Source organism: Pelodiscus sinensis, chromosome 7 (assembly GCF_052426305.1).
Source record: "Pelodiscus sinensis isolate ZL-2025 chromosome 7, ASM5242630v1, whole genome shotgun sequence".
In the NCBI taxonomy this organism is placed as follows: Eukaryota; Metazoa; Chordata; order Testudines; family Trionychidae; genus Pelodiscus; species Pelodiscus sinensis.
The window spans coordinates 58,798,382-58,817,404 of record NC_143058.1 but is presented as its reverse complement, the minus strand read 5'-3'; the positions used below and the strand labels follow the sequence as shown (position 1 = coordinate 58,817,404).

Here is a 19,023-nt window from a genome sequence, read left to right as displayed (position 1 = left end):
GCCTAGGCTATCCTAGAGGTCTTTAGTGCAGCAAGACCCCCATCAAGTTAGCTACAACCTAGCCTTCCACAGAAACTACCTTGAAGCTTTAAAGGACAAACAGCCTGGGCAGCAAGTCCTGCTGAAGAAGAGCTCCCTTGAGGTTACATATTTAGATGCTGGAGGAGATTCTTCTTGCCATTAGTGACTGACGAATCTCTTCTCTTCCCCTCCTGCAATGTGTTCCCTTTACACCCTCCTACTGATGGATTAACCCTTTGACAGGTTGGCCATTTCTGTTGCCCACTTGTCTACACTAGAAATACCTGGAAATCTCCCACTGTTGCAATGCCTCTAGAGATAGCAATGGAGAGCGTCTATGCCTGTGGTGTCCAACACACTAGCCACATGTGGCTCTTGGGCTGGTTGTGTGGCGCTAGTTGGCTTGAACAATGTGGAAATTTGTCCAGTTGAGTGTGGTTTGTTGGCTATAGGAGCTACCACAGGCGGGAACATTTTTATAGTCCGAATTAGACGCAGCCACTTTCTGTCCCAGAACCATTATCTGCTCTACAGGAAGGCTCACCTTCCAAACAGGTGAACCCTCACAAGTACCTGATGAGAATGGCTTGGAGAAAGAGTTCAAGTGCTCTGAGGGCCATCCAGGGTGCCACAGAGACACACACATGGCAAAGCCAAATGCAAATAAGAACCCACTATGAAAAAAAATCATCTGTGTATCCTCACTGTCTCCTGGCTGCCAGATGCCTCTCCTGAGCCATTGCCTGAAGGTTAGGCCTGTCAAGCAAACACGCTGAGCTCCAAAGCCCATCAAGAACACAGTAACTGGAAGACAGTAGCTGGAAGTGTCCCAACTTCTGTTTTGAAGCATACGAGCACGGACTTGAGTTAAAATGCCTCCATTCCAAACCTTTCCCTTTTTCTCCTGGCACTAGCTGACGGAGACAGTAGCCTAGCAACCCACCGACATGTAAGTCTACAGACTAGTCTCCCAATGGAAATAAAAGCAGTGCAGATCTTGCTGCTATAGACATTTACAAGCTAGATTGGGAGAAATAATACTATCCAGGCCAATTTTGCAACAGCTGCTAAGGGGACAGACTACAGCTAATGTCTCCCTCATCACCGCTCCTTGGAGCTCAGTCAAAAAAACACCAGCCTGGTACTGTATTCAAATGGAGAGTTTAAAATCATTACCCTGTGTTGTTAATTCATAGGTATTCATTTTTTGTGCCAGGTCAGGTCTCACTTCCTGTAAAATACTCTTCAGCAGTGTCAGTTTGGTTTCATTCATTATCCCAGCTTTTTCCATTTCTGTAAAGAGCTTCAGTATTGACTGTTTGGAAAAAGAAGTATTATTATGTACGAGTTTCAGGTAGCATGCCAACACAGTAGGCATTTTTCAGACCAAAAGGAAGGCAATATCCCTGATCTGAACAAAGGACAGGCTGAAGACAGATATAGAGAGAAAAATGGGAGAGATAGGGAAAGAATACACCCAATCCGAAGGTGGTAGTGTCAAGGTGTGAATTACCCACCTCATGGAAATATAAATTAAGCTAACAGGGAATTTTAAGACATTGCTTTTCTGCACATATGTACCAAAACAGATTTTATTATACCAGTGCAAAACATGCATGAAGATAAGCTAAACCAGTTTAAGACTAATCCAAATAATTGACCAAAGTAAACTAAACAAGCATACAAAGTGTGGTATAAATCTGATTGCATGCATCTCTTATTCCAGGTTGCGTAAGTTAGATGGAGTTTAAAAAACAACAGAGTCACACTTGATAGAGGTTTTCTATTACATAAATTATTCCAAATGACTCCTCAGATTCCCATAGGGACCATCGCAGATTTGGGGTTTTTAGCGAGTGTTTTAATGCAGAGCACAGAGGCCTTGCCAATGAGCTCAGGACGGGTGCTTATTAATAGTATGTAGCATTGTCATAGCAATTTCTATCCCCAAAGCATTCTACAGACATTAACTATTGAACTGTCACCGCACCACGAGAGGCAACTGAGCAAGTATCATTAGTCCAATGTTACAAATCAGTAACAGGACAGAAAGGTCAAGTGAATTTCCCAGGACCACATGAGTCACTGGCAGAGTGAAGATGACAAGCAGGACTGCTTGACTCCCAAACGCGATGCTTTTTCCTCCAGACCACATCCTCCTCCTGAAAGCAGTGGGCAGAGAAGAGGAGAGGCAGAGGGATGGGGATAAGACAATGAGAATGTGGGAGAGAATGAAATAGTGGAAAGGAGTCATAAAGAAGGGCCATTTCCTAATGGAGTCCATCTCACTTCCTCGGTACCAGAGAATGTTATCACGAGCCATCTCCCCTTCAGGCTGGGATTTACATGCACCTTCTTGTCAGACAAAGTTAAGGGCTGGCTTCCCTGGAGACCCTGCAGCAGCACTCCTGTAAGCTCTCTGCATAGCCACTCTAAGCCAACAGGAGCTCTCTTCTGTCAGCTTAATTCCTCCAGCCCCTGCAAGTGGTAGCAGCCTACACCTCAGAGGGAGAAGCCGTCCTACCGACTTACGCGCCAGTGTGGACACTACTGAGTTGGTAAATCAGGTTGCTCAGGGGGATGACTAATTCACACCTGTGAGCAGCATAATTTATGTCACCTTAAGCGGTAGCTCAGCCAGAGGGTCCCAACCAGCTCTGCGCAAAGAACCACCACAATCAAGTACTCTTACAGCATTGTCCTGAAGCTTCTTCTTCGGCAACTCCTTTTGCAGCAGGAATCTGACACTGGCAACTTCTTCACTGGTTATTTCTTCTGAGATCTGGTAAAGTAGTTGCCTGACAAAAAGGGAATGTGAAAGGAAGCAAGTTAATCAAAATGGGAATTACCTAAAAGCGGTCAGGCATCTCTACCAGGGAGGGGTTTGCTTCCTCCTTATCACTGCTATGTACAACATCTTTGAAAGCTAAGGCTGTGAGCAACATCAGCGCACCCATCAGAGCCATCCACAACGAAAACAGTTACTCTCAGAAGCACCCCGGGGCTTCCAGGAAGAACCCAGAACACAGCACACGTAGGCATCCAAATAATCAAGTTAAGGCGCTGCCATTCTTTGGGCTAAAACCTGCCTCACTCCTCTCTGGTTCTAATTCAATACTGTGAGAGAATTTCCAGGAGAAAAAAAATCTTCTTAGAGGCTGGGTGCCTTTAAGGAAAATGGGAAATGTCACTTCTGTTGGAATAGTATTGAGGACGTAATCAACAGCATCAGAGCACAGAGCTGAATACCCGTCCATAAGAGTGCCAGGCATACAAGGCCAGCTTGCAAAGTATAAACTTCTCCTGGGATTTGCATGTGTGGGAGATAAAGTGGAAGACAACTGAGGCAGGAGACAAGAATGAACTTGGACATATCAGGACCCTTTATCTGGGCCTCTTACGCCCTAGAGGCCCTGTGCTATCATACTGCTTACCTATATGGAGAAACTTTTGCCTTGTCTGGATTTTGAAGCTCCTTCTCCATTTCATCTCTGTTGCAGTCCAGTTTTTCAGCCAAGAGGTCTATGCGGTTCACTCTGAACAGCAGCTCCTTCAAGAAAGACAGATCATCTTCTTTTATCAGTCCTCCCTTCTGGAGATTTAGGAAGAAATCCTTGGCATTCTGAATGTCTTCCTGACTCTTCTGTGGGATGTGCTCCAGACTCAGAAACTTCAGGGCCATCAGGTTTTCCAAGTCCAAAGCCTCGCTGATGGAGAAGAGAAGCCTGTATATATCGGTGTTCATTTTATGGCTGAGAGACAAAGTGAGAGGATGATGGAACAATGTGACTGACGGGTCAGCGCAGCGACAAAGGCGATACGTCGTGTGAACTGCCCTGTAATACGTGGATCCTGCTACAGCAGTGGTCACCAATCTTTTTAAGCACAAAATCACTTTTTGAATTTAAGTCAATCCAGGATTTACCTCAAACCCAAATACCCTGGCTCCTCCTCCTTCCCTGCCCCTTCTCCGAGGATCTGCCCAACACCGGCCAATGGGAGCTGCAAGGATTGTGCTGGGGGCAGCAGACGAGCCCCCACCCCTAAGGGGCACATGGCACAGACATACACTGGATGCTTTGAGTAGCGTGTGGGGCCATAGCAGGCAAGGAGCCTGCCTGAGGGTCCCACCGGGCTGCTGGCCAGGAGCTGGCTACTCCAGTAAATGCCCCCTGATCAGAACCTGCACCTGGCATACCACCGCTCCTAGGGTTGCCAAATGTCTGAAAGAAAAATACTGAACCCCCCCCCCCCCCCAAAAAAAACACCAGGGAAAAAATTTGTTGAAGGAAAAAAAAGGGGGGGGGGAGACACCAAAGTTGTTGAGGAGAAAAACACCCCCCCCCCGAGAACCTGAATCACTGCTAGCAGTTACCAGGTAATCATTAAAAAACAACAACAACCCTGAACATGCTTCATTGGGGGGGCAGCAATGGGGCTGGCCGGCAGAGATGGGGGGGCAACAGGAAGCAGGGCTGGTCTGGGGGGGGGGGTGTCGGGTGGAACAGGGCTGGCCATGGGATATCGGGGGAGGGGGTACCGGCTGGAAGGGGGCGGAGCTGGCTGGGAGTAAGGGGGGGCGGGAAGCACAGCTGGGGGGAATCAGGGGCGGTGAGGGTGGCTGGGAGGAAAGGGGAGCGGGAAGGAGAGCTAGCGGAGGGTGCAGCAGCGCTGGCCAGGAGGAAGGGGGGGCGGGAAACAAAGCTGGCGGGGCCAGGGAGAGGTGCAGCGGCACTGGCCGGGGGAGACAAGGAAGAGGAACGGGCTGGCGGGAAGCAAAGCTGGAGGGCTGGGGGACGGCAGGGGTTCTGGCCGAGTATTTTCCGCACATGTCCGGTATTTTATGATTTTTTTTTAACGGACACAGCGCGCAAATACCGGACTGTCTGGTAGAATACCAGACACCTGGCAACCCTACCCCTCCCTCACCGCAGCTTCCTGCCCCAGGTCTAAATCCAAACCCTCTGTACCCCCCTCAAGCCTTTCCCTGGTCATAACTCCCTCCCAGACCCTGCACCCCATCCCCCACCCCAATCCCCTGCCCTAGGCTCAACCCCCTCCTTCACCCAAACTCCCCCTCACACCTCACATCCCCTCCCGCACTCCAGTGCCGTACCCTAACCTCACATCCCCTCCCGCACTCCAGTGCCGTACCCTAACCTCCCACCCCCTCCCGCACCCCAGTGCCGTACCCTAACCTCCCACCCCCTCCCGCACTCCAGTGCCGTACCCTAACCTCACACCCCCTCTTATCCCATACCCTAGCCTCACACCCCCTCCTGCACTCCAATCCCATGCCCTAAACTCCATCACAGACTCCATGGCTGCGTCTAGATTGCATTGCTGTGTCGGGATACTGGAAGTATACCAAAATAGTAACGCCGTATCCAAGGAATGCATCCGCTATTTCAGAAAAATTTTCGAAATAGAAGATGCACTCTTTCACCATCCCTGTAAACCTTGTCCTACAAGGAATAAGGGATGGCTCAAAAGAGCACTTTATTTAGAAATTTGGCACCGTGTAGATGCACCAAATTTCGAAATAGCCACAAATTGCATATCTTTTTTTGATTGTACAGTGCAGTCTAGATGTATCTCATGTCCCCGCCATTAATATAGACGAGTGCGGTCTTTGACCACTTACCAAATTCTTGACAGTGGGACCCCCATCAAAAATTATCCCCCAGGCTGTGGTAATCTGCACTTTCTCATGACTATTAGTCAGATGTGGATTGGCATTTCAACAGCCCATTGTCAGTCAAGTACTTCTACTCAACTTGAATAGTCCCAATACGTTGGCCAGATCTGTTAGTGTCTCCCAGATTGGCATTTCAACAGCCCATTGTCAGTCAAGTACTTCTACTCAACTTGAATAGTCCCAATACGTTGGCCAGATCTGTTAGTGTCTCCCAGAAGCAAACATTGGAAACACAAGTACATGGCCAATACTCATAACTTCAAATAGAAAACTGATAGATGCATCCAAACAACGTAATCATAACTAGCCAACCATACACATTTCAGAAACACCTCACTTGCAACAAATCTTTTATGAAGTGTGGCAAGTATATAACAGTGGTCACCACAATTATCTATATGGTCAGGATTTAATCAGATAACCTCACAGAGGGTTTAGGCACATACCTCCCATTTCACTGTGCTCCTAAAGCCTTTAGTGACCTTGGAATTCTCAGTCCTGGGCTACAGTTAGGAATTACAAACACCAAAGTGACGCACACTACACACTTCATTTGGAACTGGAAGTACACAACCTGGCAGCCAGAGGTGGGTAGGAGCACATACAATACTTCTGTGTTAAATGTTAACTACTAAAAAGCAAAGGAAAAGCAGCATTTTTCTTCTGCACAGTAAAGTTTCCAGTTGCAAATGTTTGAAAGAACCGTAATGTTTTGTTTGGTGTTACAAATATTTTAGCATTTTACGAACAATCTCTGATACAGAGGCAGCAGCATGGAGTGGCAGGGGTCTTCTCGGGAGTGAGGCTGGAGCGCACTGGCTACTGGCCCCGCCTCCAGAGCTAAAGAATAGTCGACTAACCGATGAGAATTCATGAGGTTACTCGGCTATTCAATTAACCAATATTTAACATCCCTACATCTAATTCCTATATAAAAGAAAAATAAATAAATATTAGATCTCCTCAGCTCTGATATTACTATATGTGTTAGAAATGTTCCTCTGTCTGTCCTTTGGTATATATGGTCGTGACTATTTTCTTCCACTATTTGATCTGAGGAAGTGGGTCTGGCCCACGAAAGCTCATCATCTAATTAACCATCTTGTTAGTCTTTAAAGTGCTACATAGTCCTGTATTTTGTTTCTGTCTGTCTGTCTGTCTATGAATCCATTTGTTCAAGAAGTTCTCCTGAATGGTAAGAATTAGGACCACCAAATTAGGTATGCAGCTTCTACTTATTAGAACTTAGAGCAAAGTCAGGGTTTGGTTGTGCCAGGACAATGGGATATGTGTAGAATGTGATTGTCTCTCATCAAACGGAAAGAGAGAAGTGTAATAGCAGGGACAGTTATACCCACACATAATCCCAGAAGGTGGGCCCCCCATTAAAAAAACATAGCAAGAGACCTAAAAAGAGTCACCGTGGCTTAACCACCATGTATAAGAAGCAGTGAGGGGCAAAAAGGTATCTTTTAAGAAGTGGAAGTCCAATCCTAGTGAGATAAATAGAAAGGAACATAAACACTGTCAAATCAAGTGTAAAAATGTAATAAGAAAAGCAAAAAAAGATTTTGAGGAACAGCTACCCAAAAACTCAAAAAGAAATACCAAAATGTTTTTTAAGTACATTAGAAGCAGGAAGCCTGCTAAAAAACCTGTGGGTCCCCTAGACAATCGAGATATAAAAGGAGCAATCAAGGACGATAAAGCCATTGCGGAGAAACTAAATAATTTCTTTACTTCAGTCTTCACAGCTGAGGAGGTTGGGGAGATTCCCGAATCTGCACCGTCCTTTGTGGGTGATGAATCTGAGGAACTGTCCCGGATTGAAGTGTAATTAGAGGAGGTTTTGGAACAAATAGAAAAACTTAATGTTAGCAAATCTCCGGGATCGGATGGCATTCATCCAAGGGTTCTAAAAGAACTCAAATGGGAAATTGCTGAACTATTATCTGTGGTTTGTAACCTATCTGTTAAATCGGCTTCCATACCTAATGACTAGCAGGTAGCCAACGTGACACCACTATTTTAAAAAAGGGCTCTAGAGGCGATCCTGGCAATTACAGACCGGTAAGTCTAACTTCAGTACCGGGCAAATTAGTCAAAACAATAGTAAAGAATAAAATTGTGAGGCATGTAGAAGAACATAATTTGTTGGACAAAAATCAACATGGTTTCTGTAAAGGGAAATCCTGTTTTACTAATCTATTAGAGTTCTCTGAAGGAGTTAACAAACATGCAGACAAGGGGGATCCAGTAGATCTAGTATACTTAGATTTCCAGAAAGCCTTTGACAAGGTCCCTCACTAAAGGCTCTTGTGTAAATTACATGGCCATGGGATAAGAGGGAAGGTCCTTTCTTGGATTGAGAACTGGTTAAAAGGCAGGAAACAAAGGGTAGGAATAAATGGTAAATTTTCAGAATGGAGAGGGGTAACTAGTGGTGTACCCCCGAGGGTCAGTCCTGGGACCAATCCTTTTCAACTTATTCATAAATGATCTGGAGAAAAGGGGAAGCAGCGAGGTAGTAAAGTTTGCAGATGATACCAAACTGTTTAGGATAGTCAAGACAGAAGCACGCTGTGAGGGACTCCAACAAGATCTCACCAAACTGAGTGATTGGGCAACAAAATGGCAAATTAAATTTAATGTGGATAAGTGTAAAGTAATGCACATTGGGAAAAATAACCCAACTATACGTACAGTATGATGGGGGCTAATTTGGCTACGACAAATCAGGAAAGAGATCTTGGCGTTATCGTGGATAGTTCTCTGAAAACTTCCACACAGTGTGCAGCAGCAGTCAAAAAGGCAACTAGGATGCTAGGAATTATTAAGGGATAGAAAATAAGACCCAGAATATCTTACTGCCCCTGTATAAAACTATGGTACGCCCACATCTTGAATACTGTGTACAGATGTGGTCTCCTCACCTCAAAAAAGATATTTTGGCCTTGGAAAGGGTTCAGAAAAGGGCAACTAAAATGATTAGGGGTTTGGAATGGGTCCCATATGAAGAGAGGTTAAAGCGACTGGGACTTTTCAGTTTAGAAAAGAGGAGACTGAGGAGGGATATGATAGAGGTCTATAAAATCATGAGTCGTATGGACTGGGCCGATAAAGAAAAGTTGTTTATTAATTCCCATAATAGAAGAACTAGAGGACACCAAATGAAATGAATGGGTAGCAGGTTTAAAACTAATAAAAGAAAGTTCTTCTTCAGACAGCGTGTAGTCAACCTGTGGAACTCCTTGCCAGAGGAGGCTGTGAAGGGTAGGACTATAACAGAGTTTAAAGAGAAGCTAGATAATTTCATGGAGGTTAGGTCCATAAAAGGCTATTAGCCAGGGGATAGAAATGGTGTCCCTGGCCTCTGTTTGTCAGAGGCTGGAGAGGGATGGCAGGAGACAAATCGCTTGATCATTGTCTTCGGTCCACCCTCTCTGGGGCACCTGGCACTGGCCACTGTCAGCAGACAGGATACTGGGCAAGGTGGACCTTTGGTCTGACCCAGTACGGCCGTTCTTAGGTAAGGGCACATGCCCCACCTTCCCCCGGGCTGGCTCTGGAAGAAGCCGACAGCCACCTCCATCCCCTGTCCTGAGCCCCCCACCCCTTCTCCAAGTCCTCTACCTCCCAACTGCCTGCCCTGATTCCTGCACCCTTACCCCTTGCTTTGACTCTTGCCCCTTCACCCTCACCCTCTCCTTAACCCCCAACCCTGACTTCTGCACCTCCATACTCCTGGTCTCCTGCCCTAAAGACCCAAGCTCCTGACCTGACTCCTGCATCCCCTATGCTGCCAGCCCCCTGTCCTGAAGGGCCCAAGGAACACCAGCCAAGTCTTCTAATACTAACGTTCTGACATCTTGTGGCAATTTACATAAGAGACACAGGTTAGATTTAAAAATTTAATTTATATTCTTACTTTGTTACTAACTCTGCGGAGAGACAGACACACTATCAGGACTCCTGGGCTCTCTCTGCTACAGAAACAGGAGAGTAGGCTTTGATGGGTTACGCGGGGGGGGAGGGGGGGAAGGGCAGATATATATGGGTTTTATCCAAGAATATCAGACTAGCCATACTGGGTCAGACCAATAGTCCATCTAGAACAGTAGTCTTCTGACAGTGGCCAATGAGAGGTGCTTCAGAGGAATGTATAGAAGAGGCAATAATCAAATGATCCTGCCCCTGTCGCCTATTCTCAGCTTCTGGTAAGCATCCCTGTCCATCCTGGCTAGTAGCCATTGATGGGTCTATCTCCTCCATAAATTTATTTCATTGTTACTGGAACCCTGGTATAGTTTGTGCCTTTCCACCACCCCCTGGCACTGGTTGTCCGTGAAGAAATAAAGTTTTTTTGTTTTAAATCTGCTGCTTATAATCTTTCACTGAGTGACCTTATGTTATGTGTAGTGAAGAAGCAAATAACATTTCCTTATTCCTTTTGTCCATATGTGGCGGGCCCCTTCCGCCTGGGTCCCCAACACCCTTGTGATACAGTCTATCCCTGGCCCTTTAAGCCAGGCCTGGTCCAAAAAGCAGTTTACCGTTGTAGCGGGGACGCACCCCAGGTAGAGAGACCCGGGCCCACCCTACTCCACTGGGTCCCAGCCCAGGGCCCTGTGAGCGACCAGGTACCGGGTCACTTCCTCGGCGGGGAATCCGGCCGAAACGCGCCGAGGTTCTCGGGCCGGGAGAGGCGGCTCCCGCTCCTGCCCTGGGCCACTTCCTACCTGGGTCCCCGGGCTTCCTTCTCCTGGACTTGCACCAACTCACCTCCGCCTTCCTTCCAGCCTCTCCTGGAGTCCCTGGCAACCACTGAGGGAGAGCTTCCTTCTCCAGTCCTTCTCCTTCGGCTGTCTCCCCAGACTGAGTCCTGGCCCAGGCTTTTATAGCCCTGCTGCAGCCCGGGCATGCTCGGTAGGGCTGTGGGGGAGGGGCCTCTGCAGCCAGGTAACCCTGGCTGGGCCCTGTAGGTTCAGTGCGGGGCTGCCTCGCCCCATCACACACCCTCCCCCTTAAGAGGGTCAGCGACGGGGTTTCGGCCGACCCCTCTTCAGTCGTCCTTGAAAAAAAATCTGCGTTAGTATGGGCTTTTCCCGGCCGATACACTACCTGAAAAGCGAAGGGTTGTAATGCTAGGTACCAACGCATGATCCGCGCATTTGAGTCTTTCATGGCATGGAGCCATCTTAGGGGGCATGGTCGGTCACTAAAGTGAACGGGGTCCCCAATAAATAATATCTAAGGGACTCTATGGCCCACTTCGCCGCCAGAGCCTCCTGCTCTATCGTTGAGTATTTAGTCTCTCGCGGGAATAACTTGCGGCTAAGATATAGGATAGGGTGCTCTTCCCCCTCCACCACCTGGGATAATACCACCCCTAGGCCTACTCGGGAGGCATCCGTTTGCAATACGAATGGCTCGTCGAAGTCCGGCTGGACGAGCACCGGCTCCTGCGCTAGTCGCCTCTTCAAGGTCTGGAAGGCAGTTTCACACTCCGGGGTCCACTCTATGCAGTGCTCCCAGGGATTTTTGTGAGGTCTGTCAGGGGTGCTGCGATGGTCGCAAAGTCAGGTATAAAACAGCGGTAGTATCCGGCCAGCCCCAGGAACTGCTGTACTTGCCTTTTTGTGGTCGGTGTAGGGCTCTCCTGTAACGCCTGGACTTTGTCCACCAGGGGTCGGAGCTGCCCCTTCCCTACCGTATAGCCGAGATAGCTCACCTCCAGATATCCCCAGTGGCACTTGGCCAGGTTGGCGGTGAGGCCAGCCTCCGCTAATGCCTGCAGCACTTGGGACAGATGTTGGAGATGTTCTGTCCAGCTCCGGCTGTATACCACAATATCGTCAATGTATGCCGCTGCGTAGTCATTATGTGGCTTTAGTACTTTATTCATGAGCCTCTGGAAAGTGGCTGCGGCCCCATGGAGGCCGAAAGGCATTGTTGTGAACTGGAAGAGTCCGAACGGGGTTGGGAAGGCCGTTTTCTCTCAGGACACAGGTGTTAGGGGGATTTGCCAGTACCCTTTAGTCAAATCGAGGGTGGATATGACTCTGGCATGCCCCAATCACTCCAACAGCTCATCCACCCGTGGCATCGGGTAGGCATCGAAGCGGGAGATGGAATTTACCTTCCTGAAGTCTATGCAAAACCTGACCGACCCATCTGCTTTTGGCACCAGCACTATGGGGCTCCTCCAGTCACTTCGGGACTCTTCTACCACACCCAGAGCTAGCATCTGGTCCAATTCCCTTCGTACCGTGTCCCACAACTTCCTGGGCAGCAGGCGATGATGGTCGCGCACTCTCTACAAAGGGGGGGGTGGCTATATGGTGGCTTGCCAGGTTCGTCTGGCCCGGCTTCGATGACAGGACCTGGGGAAAGCTGCTCAGCAGCCGGTGGAGTTGTTCCTGCTGCTTGGTCTCGAGGTCAGGACTGACGTCCAGGCGGGTGGACGGGGGATCCTCCTCGGCGGCTGGCCCCAACTCTGGTTCCATCGGGTACGGGGTGATCATCAAGGCCTCTTGCTCCTTCCACCCCTTGAGCAGGTTCACATGATATATCCTCACCTCTTTCCTCCGCCCTGGCAGCCGTACTGTATAGTCCACTGGGCCCACCCGTCTCACCACCTCGAATGGGCCTTGCCATTTTGCTAGCAGCTTGGATTCTGAGGACGGAAGCAACAGCAACAGTCCTGGCTCCCCGGTTGTAGTGGGCAGTCTGGGTCCCCTGGGTTTGGCGTAGATTCTCTTGGGCCAAACGTCCTAGTTCCTGGAGCCGATCCCACAAGTGCAAGATGTAGTGTACGGAGCCTCGGGCGGGGGTTTCTTGTTTTTCCCAGGTCTCTCGGACAAGGTCTAGGACCCCTCTGGGTTGTTGTCCATACAGGAGCTCGAAGGGCGAGAACCTGGTAGAGGCTTGGGGCACCTCTCGCACTGCGAACATCAGCGCTGGGAGCGTCTTATCCCAATGACGGGCATCGTCCTCCACAAACTTGCGCAGCATTGACTTCAACGTGCGGTTGAAGCGCTCCACCAACCCGTCCGTCTGCGGGTGGTAGACAGAGGTCCGGAGCGCACGGATGTTCAGCAACCAACACAGCTCCGCCATGAGTCGCAACGTCAAGTTTGTCCCCTGGTCTGTAAGAATCTCCCGGGGTAGACCCACCCAAGAGAATATTTCCAGCAACTCCCCAGCAATGACGCGGGCGGTGGTTGTCCGTAGCGGGATGGCCTCCGGATACCGTGTAGCATAGTCCACCACAACTAGGATATACTTATGCCCCGTCTGGCTCCTTTCCAACGGCCCCACCAAGTCTAGGCCGATGCGTTCGAAGGGTGTCCCCACTATAGGTAGTGGCACCAGCGGGGCCCGGGGAACGTTGGCGGGGTTGGCCCTCTGGCACTTGGGGCACGAGGCACAGTACTCCCGCACTTCATGGTGGATTCCCGGCCAGAAAAACCGTCGCGCCACTCGCTGTAGGGTCTTCTCTCGGCCCAAATGGCCCGCCCAGGGGTTCGCGTGCGCCAACTGTAACAGGCCCCGGTGGAAACGGCGTGGGACTAATAGCTGGTGCATCTCATCCTGGGTCTGAGGGTCCTGTACTAGGCGGTAGAGACGGTCCTGTCGTACCTCGAAGCGGGGTCCTTGGGGCTGGCCTGAAACCGGCTCCTCCCCTTCCGGGCGCATCACAGCTTGCTCCCAGGCCCGGCTGAGCATGGGGTCGTTCCGTTGCTCCACCAGGAAGTCCCCATCTAGCTCTAGGCTGATAGGTGGGGAACCTGCAGGGGCGCTGCCTGCGTCCGCCGCCGGGGCCCCCAATGTAGTGTGCTGTGGGGTCCCTTCACCCACTGCTACCTTGAGGGGCGGGCTCAGTGGGGCCCGGCAAGCTTGCCGTGCCTGGACAATATTTGCCCTTAGCTCACTCCCTTCTTGTAGTAGTTCCTTAAACCCTGGCCAGTCCCGCCCCAAGATCACCAGGTAGGGCGCCTTCAGGGCCACCACCACCAGCCTGCGTGCCCCCCGCTGTCCATCTTCCAACCTCACCCAAGCCGTGTCGTAGGACCGTACATCTCCATGGACACACATCATTTGCACGGGGGGTCCCGGCTGGTCCATTCCTACCGCCACCCCCCTCCAGACAATGGTTTGGCTACAGCCAGAGTCCACTAGGGCAGTAGTGGGTGTTCCATTCACCCGCACGGATACCGTCATTTTGGCCTCGTCCCCTCTCTGGGCCCTCTGCCTGGCCATCAATACCTGCCCATAGTTACAGGTCTGGGGGTGTTTCCTCTTTCTAAATCGCCCCATCTCTTATCCTCCCGCTTGTGGGGTTTTTTTTTAATGGATTTCCCTACCTTCCCCTCATCGCAGGGGAAGAAAATGCCCACATTCTCCACCACGTGTGGCAGGTTCCCCCCCCCCCCCCGCCCCCTCCTCCGCCTGGGTCCCCGACACCCTTGTGATACAGTCTATCCCTGGCCCTTTAAGCCAGGCTGAGTCCACAAAGCAGTTTCTACCTGGCCCTTTAAGCAAGGCCGGGTCCACAAAGCAGTTTCTACATGGCCCTTTAAGCCACCTTCAGTCATTTCTTTTCCAAGATGAAAAGTACCAATCTTTAATTTCTCCTCATACGGAAGCTGTTCCTTACCCCTGATTATTTCTGTTGTCATTCTCTGTACCATTACCAAATCCAATATATCTTTTTGAGATGTGGGGACCAGATCTGCACACAGTATTCAAGCATGGGCATACCATGATTTTATATAGCGGCAATATGGTATTGTCTGTCATCTTATCTATTCCTTTCCTAATAATTCCCAATATTGTTTGCTTTTTAGACTGCCACTGCACATTGAACAGATGTTTTCAGGGAGCTACCCACAATGATTCCAAGATCTCTTTCTTGAGTGGTAACAGCGGTTTAGATCCTATTGTTTGGTACGCATAGTTGGGATGATATTTTTCCATGTACATTACTTTGCATTTATCAACACTGAATTCAATCTGCCATTGTATTGCCCAATTGCTCAGTTTTCTAAGATCCCTTTATAACTCTTAGCAGTCAGCCTTGGACAATGTTTTTGTGTAATTTTGCGTCATCTGTAAATGTTGCCATTTTACTGCTTACCATTTTTTCCAGATCATTTATGAATAAGTTGAACAACACTGGTCCCAAAACAGACCCCTGGAGCACACCACTATTTAACTCTGCATTTTCAACATTTATTCCTACCCCGGTTTCCTGTCTTTTAAGTGGAGTACCAGGCAATGTTTTCATGATCGTCTAACAACCCTCCAGTTACTTGAATGACAAGCCTTTTGTTATCTTAATCACTCTGCCTCCCTCTGTTTATAAAAAAAGGCTCGCTGACCCAAAGGCAAAGCTGGGAGCAGCAAAAACTCTGTGGCAGTTAAGACCTGTGTCTAGGGCTATGATAGGGGTCGGCAACAGTTTTGAACCAAAGAGCCAAACTACATTAACATTCAGAACAAGCGGTCAACAAAGTGCCATATAAGAATGCACATTTACATGACTGAAAATATACAACTTAATATGATTGATAATTGACATGATGATTAATAATAGCATACATGAAACATTGTACTCACAGACTTTATTTAATGGGACTTCTGCTGCTTAGTCTTTTCACACATTTCTTTGAAATTTACATCATAACTGGTGAAATCCAGCTTCATGCTGCATACAGTCTTATGCCAGGGGGCTGAGGATGCGGGGGTGCAGGAATCTGGGTTGGGGTTATGAGGGGCTCCAGGCAGGGGGTTTGGGTGTATGATGGACTCAGGGCACAAGGTTGGGGTGTATGTGGGGGGGTGCAGGAGTGTTATGGCAGGGGGCTGGGGATGTCGGGATGCAGGAGTTTGGGAATGCGGGAGTATGAGGGGCTCACGGCAGAGGGTTCAGGTGTATGATGGGCTCAGGGTTGGGGTGTACAGGAGTGTTATGACATTGCAGCCAGATGGGTTTGGGCCCAAATTGGTGGATTGCTGGCCAGGCTTCATTTTTAAATAAAGTAAAATATTATATCCAACACAAAAAGTTTCTTTACTTATGGCAGGAGTGGATAACCTTTTTGGGATTGGGGGCCACTGACCCAGAGAAAAACCAGTCAGGGACCACACTGGTGAGAAGCAAAATATAAAAAACACCAAACCTCCAAAACCTCCCAACTCTCACTGATGTGATCCCCACCTGAAACATCTCGCTCCCCTGGTGCTCAGTCCTCCCTCTCCCTCTCCTGGGACGACTGAGGTTCAAGGCCTCAGGTCAGATTTACTTTTCTGGGGTTCCAGGGCTAGTGGATTTTGTGGGCCCCCTAGACTCTGAGGTGAGGTAAAAAATGAGGGGTTTGGTGTGTGGAACAGGGCTGCGAGTGAGCGGGATAAGGATGGGGGTGCAGGATCTGGGAAGGAGGTAGGTTATAGAAGGGGAGAGGGTGAAAGTTCTGGGTGGAAGATAGGGTGCAGGAGCAGGCTGGGATTGGGTATCTGGCCAGAAGGAAGGGAGCAGAAGCAGGGGAGGGGGCAGTGTGTCTGGCTGGAGGGGAGATGGCAGGAGCAGGTTGGGGGCGCAGAGTCTTGGTGGGGAGGTTTGGAGGTACAGGATCTGGGCATGAGAGGGAGGGAGGCTACTTACTTGCTTGTTTTCGCATCACGACATAGGCACTATGTAACATGGCCTCCTGCTGCTCCCATTCACCGGATTCTGGCCAAATGGGAGTGTCACCAGTTCCCCCAAATTGTCCCCGACTCCCCTGTACGAGCCGAAAAATGTCTATGGTTTTAGGCACCTCTGTGTGGTTCTCTCTGACCGGTCCTACTCTGGACCGTGTTTGCATTTGCAAGAGCCCCTAGGGGTTCGGTGTAAGTGGACCCTCAGGGTCCGGGAAGGGGGCTCAGGCCCTCCCTCTCTCTAAGCCCCGGCCCAGGTCCCTAAGGCAGGGTTTCTCGTCCCTGCTCAGTGGAGGGGGCTGTAGCCCCTAACCCCTCCGCTCATGGGTTCCACGACCCTGCCCTGGGCCACTTCTTCCCCGCCGATTCCTACGGCTCCTAGTGCGGAGCCAGGCATACTGTTCCTCTCTTCCTGGGGCGTGCGCCGCCTTGCTCCGGCTCGCCACTCCCTTTGTCGGGGCTCCTTGCCCCTTTTGAACTGCCCGCCTTGGAGTCTATTGCTGGCCCCGCCTCCATGCTCTCTGCCCTGCCCCGCCCCGCCCCTCCGGGACTCGCGTGTGACGTCACCAGCGGCGTCATCCGGCCATGCTGCGTTGGCCCAGCAGTCCGCGATCGCGGCGCCACCGGCTGCCTCTGGTGTGCCCCCGCTGGCCCCATGGCTATCCGCCGTGGCTAACGTTCGATTGATGGAAGGGCGCTTATATCATGTGCCCCCATTTTTTATTCAGAAATAGGGTTGCCAGATGGTTTCAACAAAAATACTGGGCACACTTGACATTACAGCACAATCTACATTACATCTTATTTAGAAAATACCGGGCATTTCTATTTTCTCAATTTGTTTTCCAAACAGAAAGTTCAAATACTGGACTGTCCGGTTCAAAACCGGACACCTGGCAACCCTATTCAGAAAATATGGTCACCGTAGCCATAGGTTCAAACTTTTGGGGGGCTACAGTCCCATTAAATGGTGCCCCTGCTGAAACTAAGAGAACATTTAGTATGGCAACCCTTTGCCACAGCAAGCCAGCCTACCCCGTCACATTACCAGAGATGGCAGTAATTCATTTGTAGGCTGGCCGCATCCAAAACCCCCCAGAGGGTGGGACCTAACCCCCATTTGTAGTTGGTTCTCTCCAAACACACAACAGCATTGTGTATATCAGGGCTCCTAACCCTGGGGTAAAGAGTTGACTGATTGCCAAATTAATTTGAGTTAATCAATGCAATTGTAATTGCTAATCCAGACACTCTGCAATCCAGGACATAAACCTTAAATTTGTGGTTGACTTCAGGGTCCATTTTAAGATAAACTGCAAAGGTTTGAGGAGTGCATAAATTAGCATTAACAATCATGTTAGTAAACTCAAGTTAATTGCCATCTTGTTACAATAGGATCTTAAACTCTTGTCTAGAAAAAACCCCGGTAAAACTCCATCTGCACTGGCACTTTACAGCGCTGTAACGTTCTGGCTCAGAGTGTGAACACACTGCCCACCCCCTTTCCCCGAGCACAGCAAGATACAGCACTGTAAAGTGCCAGTGTGAACTAGGCTACAGCCCAGCACTGTTAGCTACTCCCCTTGCAGAGGTGGGTTACATAGAGAGCTGGGAGAGCTCTCTCCCAGCACTTGTGGTGTGACCATACTTTCAGTTTAAAGTGTGGCCACAGCTGTGCTTTAAACTTTTAAGGTAGACAAAGCCTCAGTCACTGTCCTACAAAACATCCTCTTTAATCAAATAAATAAATACATAAAAATAAAGCTCTGTTCCCCATCCTCATTTCTTTTTTCAACGTATGCACAATCCGTTCTAATGAGAATCTGCTCCCCTTGGACATATTAAATCGAACAGAAGCAGCACATGAGTCATTCAAATAGGCGTAGGTGCTTAGTTCCTTTGCTACTTCTCTGAAAAAAATACAGACTCGAGGACTAATTGTCAGCATAGACCTGGGAGACCAGGTCCCCTCTGACATACATGAATACCCCAAGATTAAGGTATAAGCAATTTACAGCCATAAAAACAAGCTTCCCTGTGAAGGAAATTAATTTAATTTCATTTTCACTTTCAAACTATAATGTTTAAACACTATAGTTTATGTACATATTTCTGCATGGGTGTATGTCTGCCTGTGCAGATAATGTACTAAAAATTTTAACTCTATTGCCTTCTTCTGCCATTGGATTATAATTCAAACACAGACAGAGAGAAAAAATGGAAAGCTATCTTGCCCTAGCAAGACTCAGTTTTCCTCAAACATAAAATGGTACTGAAGACTGTTCATTTCACTTACTTTTGGGATCAGGCACACTGGTGAATTAAAGTCCTCTGGATCTTGTTCCTTCTCAATTCCACCAGGAACTCTCGCAACAGGAAAGGAGGGGCTTGGAGATGGAGTATTATCACGTGACTTACAGCAGTAGATTAAGTTAAATATAAGAGAATGGAAGTTGTGATAAACACAGTGACTGTAGAACTGTTCGCTTCCAAAACTTGTAACATTTACAATTTCCGTTATTCAGATATTGCCAACATAGAAACAGAACTTGTAAAAAATAAAATAAATAATGGGTAAAAGTTGGGGCAGTTGGAGCATAATC

At 48.9% G+C, this 19,023-nt stretch overlaps 1 protein-coding gene across 1 annotated transcript in view; it reads right to left on the bottom strand.

Annotated features, from left to right (window-relative positions):
• Window positions 1–18,810, bottom strand: part of LOC102447455 (caspase-8-like) — a 43,411-nt gene extending 24,601 nt beyond the window's left edge. The window contains exons 1-4 of the mRNA XM_075933876.2: window positions 18,717–18,810; window positions 3,456–3,773; window positions 2,714–2,819; window positions 1,198–1,336 (exon numbers count right to left, since the gene is read on the bottom strand). Of these exons, the coding sequence (XP_075789991.1) occupies window positions 1,198–1,336; window positions 2,714–2,819; window positions 3,456–3,766 (556 nt within the window). The 5' untranslated portion in view covers window positions 3,767–3,773; window positions 18,717–18,810. The remainder of the gene's footprint in view (window positions 1–1,197; window positions 1,337–2,713; window positions 2,820–3,455; window positions 3,774–18,716) is intronic.
• Between the last annotated feature and the right edge of the window lie 213 nt (window positions 18,811–19,023).